The sequence below is a fragment of the Epinephelus lanceolatus genome, chromosome 14, assembly GCF_041903045.1.
Source record: "Epinephelus lanceolatus isolate andai-2023 chromosome 14, ASM4190304v1, whole genome shotgun sequence".
NCBI classification, from domain to species: domain Eukaryota; kingdom Metazoa; phylum Chordata; class Actinopteri; order Perciformes; family Serranidae; genus Epinephelus; species Epinephelus lanceolatus.
Genome location: NC_135747.1, coordinates 16237299 through 16255746, shown reverse-complemented (window position 1 = coordinate 16255746; position 18448 = coordinate 16237299). Strand labels below are relative to the sequence as shown.

At 42.7% G+C, this 18448-nt stretch overlaps 2 protein-coding genes and 2 pseudogenes across 2 annotated transcripts; 2 read left to right on the top strand and 2 right to left on the bottom strand.

Annotated features, from left to right (window-relative positions):
• Positions 1 to 33: 33 nt before the first annotated feature.
• LOC144466861 (uncharacterized) lies at positions 34 to 1543 on the bottom strand (annotated as a pseudogene).
• Positions 1544 to 3322: 1779 nt separating this feature from the next.
• Positions 3323 to 8687, top strand: LOC144466860 (olfactory receptor 1P1-like). The gene has a single exon (XM_078174402.1). It carries the CDS (start codon positions 7163 to 7165, stop codon positions 8099 to 8101), a length of 939 nt encoding a protein of 312 aa, XP_078030528.1. The 5' UTR covers positions 3323 to 7162; the 3' UTR covers positions 8102 to 8687.
• Positions 8688 to 10245: 1558 nt separating this feature from the next.
• On the bottom strand, positions 10246 to 11852 carry LOC144466801 (uncharacterized; annotated as a pseudogene).
• A 2322-nt stretch (positions 11853 to 14174) lies between these two features.
• Positions 14175 to 15207, top strand: LOC144466859 (olfactory receptor 6E1-like). Its single transcript, XM_078174401.1, has one exon. The coding sequence runs from the start codon at positions 14273 to 14275 to the stop codon at positions 15194 to 15196; it is 924 nt and encodes a 307-aa protein (XP_078030527.1). The 5' UTR covers positions 14175 to 14272; the 3' UTR covers positions 15197 to 15207.
• The last annotated feature ends 3241 nt before the right edge of the window (positions 15208 to 18448 follow it).

The window sequence follows — 18448 nt, the reverse complement described above, 5'->3', positions numbered from 1 at the left end:
GACAGTTTCCTGTCCGACTTCACCGCCCCCGTTCGTGCCGAGTTTGAAACATTTCTTGCACAAAATACACCATGCCTCGTATAAATTGCCTGGTACCGGTTTCAGCCATCCAGAAAAATCTTTGTTGGACAGCCAATTTTCATTAAATTTACACTTTCCCATGTGGTCCAACTGCTACATGAACGACGTGCATCTGCTCTGAGAGTCAGGGCCGCAAACACATCACTGTTTTGTTGGTTCCGCTCTCATGATTGTGTGACGTTACTGCTATTCGGCAAATTATTTAAAAAAAAAAAAAAGCCTAAATGTTACCTATTATTTTTAGTAGAATAGTTTAGACTAATTCCAATCATAAAATCCTACTTACCACGTGTTAACATTTTTAAGACTTTTGAAAGATTGATTTAAGACATTTTAATGCCAATTAAGGCCTTATTTTTAGATTAATGAATTCAATGCCGAATTCAATAGTTGGATGGGATGGTTCCCTCCTGGGGGTCTGACATTATCAGGACTGTCCTGCCATGTGTCAACCATTCTGGGGGGGCCCCATCCCTTAGCAGCTGGGTCATCTGTGCTGCTACGTGTTCATGGAGTGCAGTTAGCTTCTTCAGCCAGTATGTATGGATCATATCAGGGTCAAGTGCTGTCCAGCTCTTCATCTTTGACACGCTTTCCTGGATGTCTGCCATTGAGATGGTTACTGGTTCTTGTTCAGGAAGGTTGCTGCAGCCAGCTCTTAGGTCCACCAGCCATTGGGCATCAGTGTTGTGTGATGCTTCTCTTTCCCATATGCCCTTCCAGTATGTTTCCATCTCAGCTCTTGGTGGGTCTGACCTGCTGTTCTTTCCCTGCCACTGAGAGAACACCTTGGCTGGTTCAGTGGAGGACATCCTGTTTATTCTCCTGGCATCTACTTCTTTGGTGTATCTCTTCAGCAGGGTGGCCAGGGTTGTTCGTCTTTGTTAGGCAGTTTCAAGTGCCTCCGGCATCGAGAGCTTGTTTTTTTTTCCTTGGTACCCCTTTATTCACCATGTTCCCTCTGTGTAGCTCTGCTAGTTGGCTAACTTCTCTCCGTGTTGCCTTTATCTTGGCCTCCAACCGTCTCTTCCATGGAGGGTACTGGTTTTTATGTTGCATGTCCATCTTGTATCCAAGCATCTCCAGGATCACTGTTGCTGTACTGTGAATCAGCTTGTTGGTCTCGGTGATGGTACTTGTAGGGATGGTATTTAGGGCAGCATTCACATTCTTTTAGCAGATCATCTGAAGGTACTTTGGCAACTCAGTTACGAGGTTTCCAGTTTGCTCATGATCTTCCTTCTCAGATAAGCTGCTCCTACATTGAGGCTGTTTGTATTTACTGGGGCTTGGTACCCAGTCTCGGAATGTGGGGGTGATGATGACATCCCCCCGCTGACCTGTCATCACGGTTCCCCCTTGACGTCGCATTGTTGAAGTATATCATTGATCTCTAGTTGTGATAGTACTTGGCGATTGTGGATGTTGTGGAACACTGTGCTACCAGATGCTTCTTTGTTAGTTTTGATTGTGAGTTTCAGAGCATATAGGCGTTTCTAGACCATTTTTGGGGGTGCTGAAGCACCCCTAAATTGAATCCCAGCAGCCCTAAAATTTGAGAGATTTTTTTAAATATTTTTTTACTGTATGCCCCTTTTTAACAAGCTGGAAAAGTGTCAAAACCATACAGTACTTGGTTGCAACATAATATTTTAACAACAAAAATACAGCAGGTATTTTACAGGTATTTTTGGTACTCACTGTAGGGGGCTGGTTTACTCCAGAAACATACATACTGTTTATGTGTATGTTGAGGAGCTGCTGTATCAAAATTAGTTATCCTCCCCCAGAAATTAGGGTTACGATATGTTTCTTTTATGATTCCAATCCATTCCTCTTTTGCTGTGGCTCAGCATTTAAATAACCTTTATCAGATTTGATGGTTTAGTCACAGACTTTCCCAAAAAGTGTTGTGCTTTTCTTTCACAAATGTAGGAATGAAATTGTGTACAAAACAGTAAACTTTATCTTGCCTGGTTGGGCAGCTCTCTGGGTGCTCAGCACCCCTAAACCTCTGATGCTATAATCGCCCCTGATCCAGACTAACCATTTAAAACACCAAAGTTACACAATGACCAGTAAAATAATTGTTTTTGCCAATGGAGTCTGGTGGCTTTGAAGAGAATTATATAACCGCTAAATCTGTTTAGCCCTTTGAAACGTGGAGTGACATCACTTTTCTTGCAATGCTCAGACGCCTTTTGAAAGTATTTAAACCTTTGAACCTCGGGGTGTCGGTAGCGTAGTGGATAGTGCCGGCGCCCCATGTAGTGAGGCAATGCCTCACTACAGCAGTCGCAGGCTCAACTCCAGCTTGCAACCCTTTGCTGCATGTCAACCCCTACTCTCTCTCTCTCACCCCATTTCACTCTGTCCTGTTCACCTTGAAATTCTATTTATAAATATTATTATTACATATGTAAAATTGTGGTATAAAATTATCACAATTTTATGCACTTTTCCCATATCATTTCCTTGTTTAGTTGGTTGTTTTTAATTTTCTTTTTTATGCATTTATTTAACTAATTTTCTTGTTTTTGATTTTCTGCTTCTGTTGCTGATTGCCTTCATCACATGTTTCGAAGGGTTAATTGGTATGGATGTTGCTGTAAGTAGAGTCAGTCTTGGAGTGAGTCAGCACAAAATCTGGTATCAGCAATCCTACGTAATGAAAAGATAATTAACACCAAATCCACTCAATCATTGGAATTGTTGTAAAAAAGTAAAATCATTTGTTTAACCCTTTGAAAAGGTGATGATGCCAGCACCTTGATGACAACATTCATTCAATATTCTTAAGCTTTATTCCATAAATTATGACTGTCATTTCATATATTCAAACCGTCAACTCAAACAACCTGTATTTTAGTGACATCAAACTGAATTCCCAGTTTGTGTTTAGTCATCAAAGAAAGATGATTTAAACAGAAGAACCAACCCAGGTACAGTCAGAGACTCTCAGCGCAGGCTGTTTACTCTCTTTTTCTATGTGTTTGCTTTTTGATTTGTTGTATATGCGATTTGGCTCAAAAGATTTACCACAAAGTGCCCAGAACTTTATGGAGATTGTATTTCTCCTCATTTCTCCACTGTTCAATCCCCTTATATATGGTTTCAAATTGACACAAATAAGAAATAGAATTATGGAGTTTCTGTGCTGTAAACATCTCTAGACTAGGAAACCATACATACTGTGTGATTTTCATATTGATGCCAAGCATAATCTTTAATATGTGCATGTTTTTCAGTATCAATTAAAGTAGGTTCAGATGTAGTATTAGTGATATTATAAACATGAAATGTTGCCATCAAGTGATGGCTGTGTAAAATAGTTATGGAATACAATCTGAGCAAAGCAGTCGACTTCCAAAAGACACCTTTATGTAACTGAATATGTGTAAATGTTCCTTTAATTTGAATTTGTATAAATCTGTTTAAAATGGCTACTTTAGTAAATACAAGTGGGTGTGCTGTTCTCCAACATCTCATTACTTCATTTTTGGCTGATGAAGTTTACATTTTACACTAAAGCCTACTTTCACTGTAATTTCACTACAAAGACCACGCCAATAGAGTTATAGATTGCAATTAGTTTATTAGGTATAATGGATGATTGGGATGAGGCCTGAGGGAAGTAGGGAAGCGGATCGAGGGATGTGGGATGAAGGGATGAGGGTCAAGGGATTTGTGATGAGGGTTGAGGAATGTGGGATGAAGGGATGAGGGTCGTGGGATGGAGGAATGAGGGGATGTCAGGACAGGGAAGGAAGAAAGGTAGGAGGAATGATGGGAGAAATTAGGGTTGCAGACAGGTGAATGGTGGAATCTGATGGCAGTCTGGTGTCGGCTGAAGGGAGGAGGGCGCAACGGAACCAGGTAAGTTGGGATAGAGTTGGGGAGTCATCTCTTCGCCTGCTCTTCTATGGATAGAGCCCTCTTGTGAGATAGAAAAGGGGAAGATAACAGCAAAAAGAAAAACAAAAAAAGAGTGTTTTTGGGGGAGGGATGTGAGAAAGGAGTCAAAGAGGAGGAAACGGATAAGGTGTGCTTAAATACTTTTATAGCATGGAAATGGATGAGATTATGGTGTGGTCTTTGTTCCCGAACTTATTTCTAAAACTTCCTTTCACTAACAAAGACAACACCAATAGAGTTATAGATTGCTATTAGTTTATTAGGTGTAATGTATAATGGGGATGTGGGTTGAGGGAAGTAGGGAAGCAGATCACAGAATATGGGATGAAACGATGAGGGTTGAGGGATGTGGGATGAAGGACTGAGGGTTATGGGATGTAGGGTCAGGAAGGAAAGGAAGGTGGGAGGAATGATTGGAGAAATTAGGGTTGCAGACAGGTGGAACCTGATGACGGTCTGGTGTTGGCTGAAGGGAGGAGGGCGCAACTGAACCAGGTAAGTTGAGATAGAGTGGAGGAGTCATCTCTTTGCCTGCTCTACTATGAATAGAGCATGATGAATGGTTCATATGTGCAAATGTAAATGTTTCTGATGTTGATGTTGTTAAGATCTTTGCGGATGCAGGTGAGGTACGCCCGAGAAGACCAGCAGCCAAGGATTTTAATTATATGGTCCGGGATTCCCTGCCTGGAAATGGTGGAGGTGGCCGTGATACCAAATGAAAGTCCTGAGTATAGCTCGGAGAGTGTTCCAGACAGGGCTGGACTGGGACAAAAAATCGGCCCAGTCCCATTATTCTATACAGTACTTACTTAGAGGAACCCAAAAAGCTGCTTGGTCTAGTGAACCTCCTGAACAATGAATATCATATGATGGGATCCTGAAAATTGGACAGTGAGGAACAGAGGTGAGACATGATCATCGATGAATATTAAAATGAATAAATGACAGATTGGGGGGCTGCGGAGGGTAGGCTCCTAGATATGGCAGAGCTTTCTTTATTTAGGGCTGAGGTGCAGGCTAGAGAGGCTGTGAGGGTGCATGCTGAGGCTGGATGGGATGGCACGCCACACAGGTTGCAGCACAAGGAGGGACGAGAGGCGAAAGCACAATAATACAGTTCAGGATCTAGTGTTTCCTGCAATGTGCTTTAATTAAATTGTTGGAGGTGACCATCAGCTAGGGATGCAAAAACAATGTGGTAAGTGTAGAATCCACTGCCACCAAACCACAAACTCAGATGAAGAGTCAGAGACAAGTAGTCATCCAGCTCTGACCCTGAAGGCCGAGCTTCCTCGGCATTGGTGGACTGCATCGTGACATCATCGGCGTGGCTGCGGGCACAACGCTGGGAGCCTAGAAGTGGTCTTGGAGTTTGGAGAGCCAGAGTGGCATTTTGCTGGGTGTATATGAGCAGCTTGAATAGTTTGGCTTTCTCGTCGGGGTGGTGGAAAGTGATATTTTGCTCAATGAGGGTGTGCTTTAAGCAAGTGACTGTTCATTTGGATATGTTTGAGTCCAGGTTGGAGTGGTGGCGTGGTGAATACTACTCATGGTGGTATCTCCTGTCATATGAGCGCCTGGACCACAAGCATGTAAGCGAGAGGCGTCTGAAGGGGACGACGTCCCTAGGATGCCAAGTACCTGATGGTGAGCTGCTGGAAGGCGAGGGACCAACGACATTGAAGTTGAAGTAGGATGAATGCTGAAGCGTCAGGGAATGTGAATGTCCGTGCACAACCAGGGTTGCTGGCAGCACTGAATGGATGGAGCAGATGGAGAGAACTCAGGGACTTCAGGAGACTGCGGATCTTCGTCAAACAGATCGCTAGCAGAGGGATTGAGAGTGAGTTCTAGGTGCAGCTTTCTTGGCCACAGCACCTGTGCAAACGTGTCCAACCCCAGCGGAAATCTTCTTGTGGTGCCAGGCAATAACCATAGCAGGCCGTGAATGTTGCGTCAGCCGGTGACAGATCCACTTCCGCCTTCCCGAACCGAGTTCAGATTTCCCTTACCACCTGTGGGTACAGCCTCCACTCATCTGGTAAGGGGACAGCCCTTCAACATGAGGTCGGCACCCCTGTTTTCCAGTCCCGGAATGTGAAGAGCCTTTACAGTCAAATGGCCTCTGCAGCCCACAACCACAGGCTTTCCACAATCCACAACAGGACGGCAGACCGAACTCCACCTTGCCTGTTGATGTAAACCACGGTGGTGGGATTTTTGGACTTCACTAACACGTGTTTCCCCTGTGTTAGGAGCCTAAAGTGTTGGAGCATGTTGTCAGACCTCAGTCAGAGGCCACATACCATCTTCTGCTGCCAGACAGCAGTGTATAAATGCATGCTCCTGACTGAAGGAGTATTACCCGTAGAGTCTAGTAGAGGGCGAAGCCTGTGTGGGGGATAGAACTGATCACTCCTGGTCAGGTTGCCTGGAAGAAGTTATCTGAAGTTGAAAGATCCGAAACACCCATTGATCCCAAGTACTCTCACTGAAGATGTGTCCAAATGCATCATTAGGTGTACGTAACTAACATTTCATACATTTTTCAATGTCAGACTTTTTTTGAGCAATGTTGTGTTCCCAGATCTAAGCAATTAACTTGGCAAGTGCAATTTCAACATTACCCAAAGGAATGATGGCCAAAACTACAAAAGTGAAGTTCCAATAAGTTGGTATTTACATTCGTCTTTACTATCAAATGCATAAAAGTTACCCTACATAAAACTTTTTCCCAATGCCAAACACTCATTAAAAGTTTCAGATCTCACATTGATATGCAATTGTTCTGCATCACCACTGACATCACTCTGTAACTGTTTTTTTCTTTCCACTACATATTAACTACGAGAAACTGTATTTTAGTTATTTCTCTTCAACCACCACTGCTTGAATTCCCAGTGTGGATTGTATCATCAGAGAGAGGTAATTTAAAGAGAATAACCAACAGTGGTGCAGTCAGAGACACTCGGTACAGGATGTTTACTGCACCAGCAACCCAGGAACAGTACGTAAGAGATGCCTCTTAGATGTTGTTTTTTATAATATATATATATATATATATATATATATATATATATATATTTACAATAATCTGCACATGTTGAGGTATGAATTATTACTAGATCTAAATAACTGAAATTGTGCCAGCTGACATAGTTTAATGGATAATGCCTCTGTAGTAACATTTTTTAGGCTTTCAGGATTAAATTACACAGTACAACATAGAATAATTCTCTTTGTTCTCACTTTACTGTGTTACTCAGTTATTTGGATAGTAAATGTTGTTGTGATTATAACCATCACTGTGGACCGAAAACTTCACGAGCCTATGTATATTTTCCTGTGCAATCTGTGTATCAGTGGACTTTATGGAACAGCAGGCTTTTACCCCAAATTCCTCATGGATCTTCTTTCTACCACTCATGTCATCTCTTATGCTGGATGTCTCCTGCAGAGTTTTGTGATATACTCTTCAATTGGAAGTGACTTATCAATTCTAGCTGTTATGGCCTATGACAGATATGTGGCTATATGTCATCCACTAATGTACCACTCTGTGATGACTACACAAAGAATATCTCTCTTAGTTGCCTTCTCTTGGCTTTTACCTCTTTTATGCATGTTCACTAACACAATGACAATTTTCCAGTCAAAGTTATGCAGCTCACACATACCTAAACTTTACTGTTCAAACTCACTAATTGATAAACTAGCTTGCTCTGCCTCCATAGCAAATACAAGCATTGCACATGTCAACATTGGTATTTATGTTGTCCATTTTTTCTTTCTTTTGTGGTCTTATATGTACCTGGTTAGAACATGTCTAACATCCCAACAGGGCAGGAAGAAGTTTATGCAAACATGCATTCCACATTTAGTCTCTTTATTCAGTTTTGCCTTTGCTGTGCTTTTTGATTTAATGTACACTCGATTTGGTTCGAGAATGTCATCACAGGGCCTTCAGAACTTCATGGCAATAAATGTTTTTTTAATTCCTCCAGTTTTGAATCCTCTGGTATATGGATTAACACTGACCAAAATTCGCAGTAGAGTTCTTGGTTTTATTCAAGAAAGGAAAGAAAATGTCGAGACAAAGTAATCAAGGATTAGCAATTTCAAGTTATTTCAGAATGTTCACATGGGATAAAAATAACTAGTGTTTATTTCATATCATTATTCCCTTCAAATTCCTGTTCATGTCTGATTTGACTGTGTCTCTGAGTCATGTTATATACTTATACATACATGTCATAATGGCTAGTACTCCATAATCAAGATGTATTTTTCTTTTGTGTCCAGATTTTTTTCAAATTCATGTTTCAAAGTCTGTGCAACTTGATTGCAAGTACAACCTTAAGTATTTGTTTCATCCTTTGCTAGTTTCATTGAAAAAGTTTTTCTTAAAACAAACACTGCCTCTTTTCTTTTTCTAACTCAACTAGAGTGCCAATGAAATTAAATGTTACGTTATGGTGTGGTGGGTATGATAAGTTACATTATTTGTACATTTGCATGTCTGTACATTTTCTCAAACATACTATGTTTTTCCATTTGATTTACCCCCCATCAGTCATATAGTAGTATCCAATCTGATACAAATCAACCAGCTCATTTTTAAGTTGCATCATTTTTATGTTAAAGAATGCTTCTCTAAATGTTCCACAATATCAAGAAAGCATATTTAAAAGAATGCAAATGTCTGTTTTATTTGAAATAAAAACAATTTATTACAATTTCGTCATTATCAATTTATTTGACACATGAAATTATATAAAATACAATTCTAGTGAAATTGGAGAGTAGTTCCTTTGCAACTTCCTCCCAAACTCCACTATCATCTCCTCAGTCTTCCTAAAAGGAGGAGGTTGTTTTGCTGACACCAGCGGGTAAGGTCCTCTGCCTCTGTCATGTATGCCTTTTCATTGTTATATGTGATTGGGCCGCCACAGCTGTGTTGTACGCGCACTTGATGATAGTTTTGGAGTCAAAAGTGGCTACACAGTCATGTGTGTACACATGCTTGCTTTATCTCTGTTAGCAAGGGTTCCAAAGTTTTGTCATCATTTTAGTCAACAATACATTTGTAAAGCCACAAGGTTTGGACTGAATGCAGGTATCATTTGATTAGAGATGTTTCAGCTATTTTGGTGGATACCATTTTCCTTCATCCACCATTTCACAGCTGCAAAAATAGTGACCTAATAGGCTACAGGGCCTATGATGTAAACACAAGTTTAAATAACCTGGTTTTAATTGGCCAGTGAACTTAGTCCTGGAACACACACGTAGCAAGCTCTCATGAATGACAGGCACACAGAGAGGGCCACAGGGCTAGTAAAAATTTGAATCTTTTAAACCAGCTGACTGATGTGGATTTGTCCTGGTATGCCAGGTAGCCAGTACACACCACTGGTGTCTGACTACATTTTCACCTGCAGGAGCTTGACTCTTTGGACCAGTAAGCTGCCCAGCAGAGCCTCAGCTGCAGCCCTAACAGCTGACCGGGTACTCAACCCTGTTGCCACCCTGGAGGAGCCAGCAAGGGCCCCAAATGCAGCTCCCAGTGCGGCGCCTCCAGCCCTCAGCCACGACAGAGTGCAGTCAGCCTTAAGTTGCCCCACTCGATTTGCAGTCTCATTCTATGGAACCAATAAGAATCACTGTGTTAGGTAATGTGACAGGCTGGTATCCAAACACTCAGTAGTGTAGTATAAAGTGCCGCTCACTTATACTGTTGCTTGGAAGTCAGTGATATGGACATAGAGTGATATGTCAAGCTCAAGTCCTGTGAACAGAGTGTATGTTCCGTGGTGAAAATGAATGTTTAATAAAGCACTGAGGCATGATGTTAAAGTTCAGCGCCTGACTGTCGGTTTTACACGACAAGCACCCTGGTCATGTGAGACTACAACAGTACCTGTTAATAACTTTTTATGTAATCCATTTTTTACATTTGCACTGACCACTCCTGTTTGGCTTACACCTATGCAGAACAGCAGTGGTGACAGTGCATCCCCTTGGTATATGCCGCATTTGATTTTGATTTGGGCATTTGGCTTTGAGTTGGCCTCGAGGGTCGTCTTCCACATTCCCATGGAGTTCTTTATGAAGGCTGTTAGTGTCCTGTTGATCTTGTATAAATCCAGACATTCCAGTATCCATGTGTGTGGCATTGAGCTGTAGGCATTCTGGTAGTCAGTCCAGATGGTCCACAGGTTGGTCTTCCTGCTCTTGCTGGTCCTTGGCTCCACTAGTTTTACTGCCAATGCCTTTCTGTGTCTCGCTCATGTATTGGACCATATGCCTAGTTATCTTAGCTGCTATGATGCCTGACAGGAGCTTCCATGTTGTGGGGAGACAGGTTATCAGTCTGTAGTTGGATGGGATGGTTCCCTCCTGGAAGTCTTATATTATCAGGACTGTCCTGCCATGTGTCAACCATTCTGGGGGGGCCCCATCCCTTAGCAGCTGGGCCATCTGTGCTGCTACGTGTTCATGGAGTGCAGTTAGCTTCTTCAGCCAGTATGTATGGATCATATCAGGGTCAAGTGCTGTCCAGCTCTTCATCTTTGACACTCTTTCCTGGATGTCTGCCATTGACATGTTTACTGGTTCTTGTTCAGGGAGGTTGCTGCAGCCAGCTCTTAGGTCCACCAGCCATTGGGCATCAGTGTTGTGTGATGCTTCTCTTTCCCATATGCCCTTCCAGTATGTTTCCATCTCAGCTCTTGGTGCGTCTGACCTGCTGTTCTTTCCCTGCCACTGAGAGAACACCTTGGCTGGTTCAGTGGAGGACATCCTGTTTATTCTCCTGGCATCTACTTCTTTGGTGTATCTCTTCAGCCGGGTGGCCAGGGTTGTTCGTCTTTGTTAGGCAGTTTCAAGTGCCTCAGGAATTGAGAACTTGTTTTATTTTCTTGGTACCCCTTTATTCACCATGTTCCCTCTGTGTAGCTCTGCTAGTTGGCTAACTTTTCTCCGTGTTGCCTTTATCTTGGCCTCCAACCGTTTCTTCCATGGAGGGTACTGGTTTTTATGTACCATGTCCATCTTGTATCCAAGCATCTCCAGGATCACTGTTGCTGTACTGTGAATCAGCTTGTTGGTCTCAGTGATGGTACTTGTAGGGATGGTATTTAGGGCAGCATTCACATTCTTTTAGCAGATCATCTAAGGTACTTGGCAACTCAGTTATGGAATTTGTCGGAGGCTCCAGGTTTCCAGTTTGCTCATGATCTTCCTTCTCAGATGAGCTGCTCCTACATTGAGGCTGTTTGTATTTACTGGGGCTTGGTACCCAGTCTCGGAATGTGGGGGTGATGATGACATCCCCCCACTGACCTGTCATCACGGTTCCCCCTTGACGTCGCATTGTTGAAGTATATCATTGATCTCTAGTTGTGATAGTAGTTGGCGATTGTGGATGTTGTGGAACACTGTGCTACCAGATCAGGGCTCGACAGTGTGAGCGTTTCACTCGCATTTGCGACTAAAAATAGGTGTGTGCGAACTGTAAAAAATATTTAGGGGCACATGTGCGCATAAAAAAATCAGCCGAAGCAGCCTATATTTTTGTTAATAAAAAAATATGATAATCTAACCGCAAGTGTTGGAGGAACTCCCGCCGCCTTCCCTCTTCCCCGTGTGACACGGTTATGGGCAGTTTTCCAAGCCACTGTTGTGCCGCTTTGTCAGGCGTTGCTGCCCTCTCCACAGACAAACAATGGGACAGCCAGCGCAAAGCGGTTTTACAGCTGATCATGTGTAGAGGCCTTTAGGGACCGTTCGCTGGGCAGGGTGGAAATAAAGCCCTTTTCACACAGAGCGCGCAAAGCGCAGACCTCCGCCGACGAACCCAGTCATTGTGTATGTGCTACTGCGGCGCAAGAGCGCACCGCTCTACCGCCGAGCTGAACGGCGCGCGCCGCCAGCCTGCGCTTGAATTGAAATTTTTTTAATTTCACCGCAACGCGCTGTGACGACACCTTGGCGCCGCGCGTCCAATAGCAGAGAAGAGCCTGAAGTAGACCCGAAAGTGGTCACCATGGAGCTGTAGCTCCTGAACGAGCCTGTACTCCCCCAAATCCTGTCCTCTGCGCCCTACCCCGTGGTGGGCACCGCGAAAGCTCTGTGTGAAAGAGGCTTAAGTCCTGCAGAGTTTCAGAGGACCTGGAGAATGTTTTAGGATAGTAATAACATTATATAAGACATATATAAGATAATCATATTGCAAAGATAATATATATATAAGATAATAACATTAAAGACAAAATTAAATTGCAATACTTTTTCAAAACTTGATGATTTTACCTTTCTGTACATTTTGTATACAAATTCATTAAATAATTTTGCTTGTAAATGTCTATTTGCATCACGTTTATTATGGAAAACACATTATATGATCAATTTACATTGTGCCCCTAAAGTTCTTTGTGCGCTCCTTACTTTTTCAACTTAGGAGCACATGTGCTCCTTGGGGAAAAAGTTAGCGTCAAGCCCTGCAGATGTTTCTTTGTTAGTTTTGATTGTGAGTTTCAGAGTATCCACAGGTCCCACATTCCCACTTATCAGCAAATATTATCACAGAAAGAAACCATCAACCTCACCAGTGGCCCTGTAACAAGCGCTACATCTATAGTCTTCACCAGTTCATTTGAAAATGCCCAAAACAGGTAACAACTGGAAGTAATTTTACATGGTTAACTTGGATCCAAACTAACCATTTAAAACACCAAAGTTACACAATGACCTGGCAGCAGTAAAACAATTGTTTTTCCAATGGAGTCTGGTGGCTTTGAAGAGAATTATATAACCGCTAAATCTGTTTAGCCCTTTGAAACGTGGAGTGACATCACTTTTCTTGCAATGCTCAGACGCCTTTTGCAAGTATTTAAACCTTTGAACCCTGAGCCAGAGTCCTGCACGGGTCCAGTTTTCAAGATCCGCCCCGACCGCAAACCCGCGCATCAGGCCAATTAGTACCGCAACCCGGTCCGACCCGTTGAAACACAACCCGCAGCCGTGTCCAGAGCGACGTTCAGCAGTTACGAGCCGTCACGTATTTTTAGAATCCATCGAGGAGAGAAGTAATCCATCAGGGAAACACTTCAGAAACATTATAGAGTGATAGTTGTACCTTTATCCATTTATTTCTCAAATACCTAAATAATTATTTACTGTTTTGGAAGTGGCGCTTGTTAGACGGTGGCAGCCATGTTGATTCTGTCGTCCAATCACAAATTGTGTTATTAGATGGTGAAACGCGTGTAAACAGCTGAACCAGTGACCGTTGCGAAATAGTGGAGCCGATCCTCAGAGAGTAAATAATGACCAAGACAGTTATCTGTAGTTTACCGAACTAATGACTGATGTGTTTATCTAAAACCCGCGATCCGACCCGCACGTTATTTTTTCCACCCAGATCCGAACCCGGGAAAAAAAAAAAAAAAACACCCACAAATCAGCTGTTTTTGCGGGTAACCGAGCAGTGCTGGTCTCTGCCCTGAGCACATTGGAAAATAGGGTAAAACGCTAGGGAAAAATTCTATTTATAAATATTATTATTACATATGTAAAATTGTGGTATAAAATTATCACAATTTTATGCACTTTTCCCATATCATTTCCTTGTTTGGTTGGTTGTTTTTAATTTTCTTTTTTATGTATTTATTAACTAATTTTCTTGTTATTAATTTTCTCCTTTTGTTGCTGATTGTCTTCTTCGCATGTTTCAAAGGGTTAATTGGTATGGATGTTGCTGTAAGTAGAGTCAGTCTTGGAGTGAGTCAGCACAAAATCTGGTATCAGCAATCCTAAGTAATGAAAAGATAATTAACACCCAATCCACTCAATCATTGGAATTGTTGTAAAAAAGTAAAATCATTTGTTTAACCCTTTGTAAAGGTGATGATGCCAGCACCCTGATGACAACATTCATTCAATATTCTTAAGTTTTATTTCATAAATTATGACTGTCATTTCATATATTCAAACCGTCAACTCAAACAACCTGTATTTAAGTGACATCAAACTGAATTCCCAGTTTGTGTTTAGTCATCAAAGAAAGCTGATTTAAACGGAAGAACCAACCCAGGTACAGTCAGAGACTCTCAGCACAGGCTGAGAGCATTACAGGGCTGCTGCATGAGCAACTCAAGCAGATGTATGTCAAAGCTGTTTCTCTGAAGTCACACTACATGATCTGCACATGGGGAGGTTTGTCAGGATACTAGATCTAAATGAATTAAATTGTGCCAGCTGATAGACTTTAATGGATAATGTTTCTGTACTAACCTTTTTTGTGCTTTCAGGATTAAATTACACAGTGCAGCTCCGAATAATTATCTTCGCTCTCACTTTACTGTGTTACTCAGTCATTTGGACAGTAAATGTTGCTCTCATCATAACCATCATTGTGGACAGAAAACTTCATGAGCCTATGTATATATTCTTGTGTAATCTGTGTATTAATGGACTTTATGGAACAGCAGGCTTTTACCCCAAATTCCTCATGGATCTTCTGTCTACCACTCATGTCATCTCTTATGCTGGATGCCTTCTGCAGGGTTTTGTGTTGCGCTCTTCCGCCAATGCGGAGTTTTCTTTTCTAGCTGTGATGGCCTATGACAGATATGTGGCTATATGTCGTCCTCTGGTGTACCACTCTGTGATGTCTAAACAGAGAGTTTGTGTGTTTGTATTTTTTGCTTGGCTTGTACCCATTTATTTGGTGTTCATGGGTTCAGTTACAATATCAAGATCAAGATTATGTGGCTCACACATACCAAAAATCTACTGTATAAATTGGCTGATTGGTAGACTAGCTTGTTCTGCCTCCATAGCAAATGTTGCAATCCCAGCCTTTAATTTTACTTTTTATTCTGGCCATTTTGTCTTTATTATTTGGTCATATGTATATTTGATCAGAACATGTCTAACATCCAGAGAAAACATAACAAAGTTTATACAAACATGTCTGCCACATTTATTCTGTTTACTCTCTTTTTCTATGTGTTTGCTTTTTGATTTGTTGTATATGCGATTTGGCTCAAAAGATTTACCACAAAGTGCCCAGAACTTTATGGAGATTGTATTTCTCCTCATTTCTCCACTGTTCAATCCCCTGATATATGGTTTCAAATTGACACAAATAAGAAATAGAATTATGGAGTTTCTGTGCTGTAAACATCTCTAGACTAGGAAACCATCATCTACTGTGTGATTTTCATATTGATGCCAAGCATAATCTTTAATATGTGCATGTTTTTTAATATCAATTAAAGTAGGTTCAGATGTATTATTAATGATATTATAAACATGAAATCTGTCAAGTGATGGCTGTGTAAAATAGTTAGGGAATACAATCTAAGCAAAGCAGTCGACTTCCAAAAGACACCTTTATGTAACTGAATACGTGTAAATGTTCCTTTAATTTGAATTTGTATAAATCTGTTTAAAATGGCTACTTTAGTAAATACAAGTGGGTGTGCTGTTCTCCAACATCTCATTACTTCATTTTTGGCTGATGAAGTTTACATTTTACACTAAAGCCTACTTTCACTGTAATTTCACTACAAAGACCACGGCAATAGAGTTATAGATTGCAATTAGTTTATTAGGTATAATGGATGATTGGGATGAGGCCTGAGGGAAGTAGGGAAGCGGATCGAGGGATGTGGGATGAAGGGATGAGGGTCAAGGGATTTGTGATGAGGGTTGAGGAATGTGGGATGAAGGGATGAGGGTCGTGGGATGGAGGAATGAGGGGATGTCGGCACAGGGAAGGAAGAAAGGTAGGAGGAATGATGGGAGAAATTAGGGTTGCAGACAGGTGAATGGTGGAATCTGATGGCAGTCTGGTGTCGGCTGAAGGGAGGAGGGCGCAACGGAACCAGGTAAGTTGGGATAGAGTTAGGGAGTCATCTCTTCGCCTGCTCTTCTATGGATAGAGCCCTCTTGTGAGATAGAAAAGGGGAAGATAACAGCAAAAAGAAAAACAAAAAAAGGGTGTTTTTGGGGGAGGGATGTGAGAAAGGAGTCAAAGAGGAGGAAACGGATAAGGTGTGCTTAAATACTTTTTTAGCGTGGAAATGGATGAGATTATGGTGTGGTCTTTGTTCCCGAACTTATTTCTAAAACTTCCTTTCACTAACAAAGACAACACCAATAGAGTTATAGATTGCTATTAGTTTATTAGGTGTAATGTATAATGGGGATGTGGGTTGAGGGAAGTAGGGAAGCAGATCGCAGAATATGGGATGAAACGATGAGGGTTGAGGGATGTGGGATGAAGGACTGAGGGTTATGGGATGTAGGGTCAGGAAGGAAAGGAAGGTGGGAGGAATGATTGGAGAAATTAGGGTTGCAGACAGGTGGAACCTGATGACGGTCTGGTGTTGGCTGAAGGGAGGAGGGCGCAACTGAACCAGGTAAGTTGAGATAGAGTGGAGGAGTCATCTCTTTGCCTGCTCTACTATGAATAGAGCATGATGAATGGTGCATATGTGCGTTTCTGATATTGTTAAGATCATTGCGGATGCAGGTGAGGTACGCCCGAGAAGACCAGCAGCCAAGGATTTTAATTATATGGTCCGGGATTCCCTGCCTGGAAATGGTGGAGGTGGCCGTGATACCAAAGGAAAGTCCTGAGTATAGCTCGGGGAGTGTTCCAGATCTGGTACGAATTTGGCGAAAGTGTTGGGTGAAACCAGAAGTGGGTGTGAACTTGGCCTGTCTCTGAGACAAACAGAGGGTCTTAAGGAGAAGCTTTGCTGGCTAGTCTTGAGTTTAAGTAGTCATGAATGGGTTCATGGATTCATATAGTTCTGCGTTGACACCGTAGCTACGGCGTAGGCTCCACGTCGACGTAGAGCCTACGCCGTAACCTACGCCATAGCGTGACTTCGCCATAGCCTGTGGAGTAGTATTCACCCCTCCAGAGGATGCCAAAAACCACTTGTAATGTTGGCCTTGGATAACCAGGGTCCTTGGCCTGCGCGGTGTATGAGGGAGATGGCATGGTTGATTTATGTATACTGCATGGAAAAGTCTGGGCTGAGTATAAGGCTATTGATGCTGGGGACAGTGGAGCTGTGGGGAGATCTATACTGAGTCTCTTTTTTCCTGAATATTTCCTGGTAGCTATGCCTATTGGACTGATTCTGAATGTGGGGAAAGGTGGGGTAGAACATGGTTTGATCATGAATGCTTCTTCAACCTCTTTGTCTAATAGTTTATCCACTGTGTCGGGATCAGAGATAGCTGATAACAAATTGTGGCATGTGTAGGATGATTCTGGCATTACCTGCAAACCTGGGTGGAAGCTGTGTGTGAAACCTTGGGTGAGAAAGCTTATGAACTAGTTGTCTGGGTGTTCTTTTAAGGCAGTAGCAAGAGCATTGATGTGATAGGCTGTGCAAGGTTCGATGAGGAACAAGTTGTTCGGGCATGGGCTCCGCAGAAGGAGTGGAGGTGTGGAGGAATCAACAACTTGAATCATTGCATTCAAGATCGTTGAAGTTATTACAGACCATCCTTCCATTCTGGTACAGGACTGGTCTTCCTCTTTTCTTTTATCCACGCCTTTGGGGATGGGGCCGGGGGTGGTTGGCAGGATGTTGACAGGTTTAGGGGTGATGGGTGGTGCGGGGCTGCGGAGGGTACGCTCCTAAGAATGGCAGAGCTTTCTTTATTTAGGGCTGAGGTGCAGGCTAGAGAGGCTGTGAGGGTGCATGCTGAGGCTAGATGGGATGGCACACCACACAGGTTGCAGCACAAGGAGGGACAAGAGGCGAAAGCACAATAATACAGTTCAGGATCTAGTGTTCCCTGGAATGTGCTTTAATTAAATTGTTGGAGGTGACCATCAGCTAGGGATGCAAAAACAATGTGGTAAGTGTAGAACCCACTGCCACCAAACCACAAACTCAGATGAAGAGTCAGAGACAAGTAGTCATCCAGCTCTGACCCTGAAGGCTGAGCTTCCTCGGCATTGGTGGACTGCATCGTGACATCATCGGCGTGGCTGCGGGCACAACGCTGGGAGCCTAGAAGTGGTCTTGGAGTTTGGAGAGCCAGAGTGGCATTTTGCTGGGTGTATATGAGCAGCTTGAATAGTTTGGCTTTCTCGTCGGGGTGGTGGAAAGTGATATTTTGCTCAATGAGGGTGTGCTTTAAGCAAGCGACTGTTCATTTGGATATGTTTGAGTCCAGATTGGAGTGGTGGCGTGGTGAATACTACTCATGGTGGTATCTCCTGTCATATGAACGCCTGGACCACAAGCATGTAAGCGAGAGGCGTCTCAAGGGGACGACGTCCCTAGGATGCCAAGTACCTGATGGTGAGCTGCTGGAAGGCGAGGGACCAACGACATTGAAGTTGTGGTAGGATGAATGCTGAAGCATCAGGGAATGTGAATGTCCGTGCACAACCAGGGTTGCTGGCAGC

Excerpts from the sequence above, each read along its gene's own strand:
- LOC144466860 (XM_078174402.1), top strand. The coding sequence starts at position 7,163 with ATGGATAATGCCTCTGTAGTAACATTTTTTAGGCTTTCAGGATTAAAT.
- LOC144466859 (XM_078174401.1), top strand. The coding sequence starts at position 14,273 with ATGGATAATGTTTCTGTACTAACCTTTTTTGTGCTTTCAGGATTAAAT.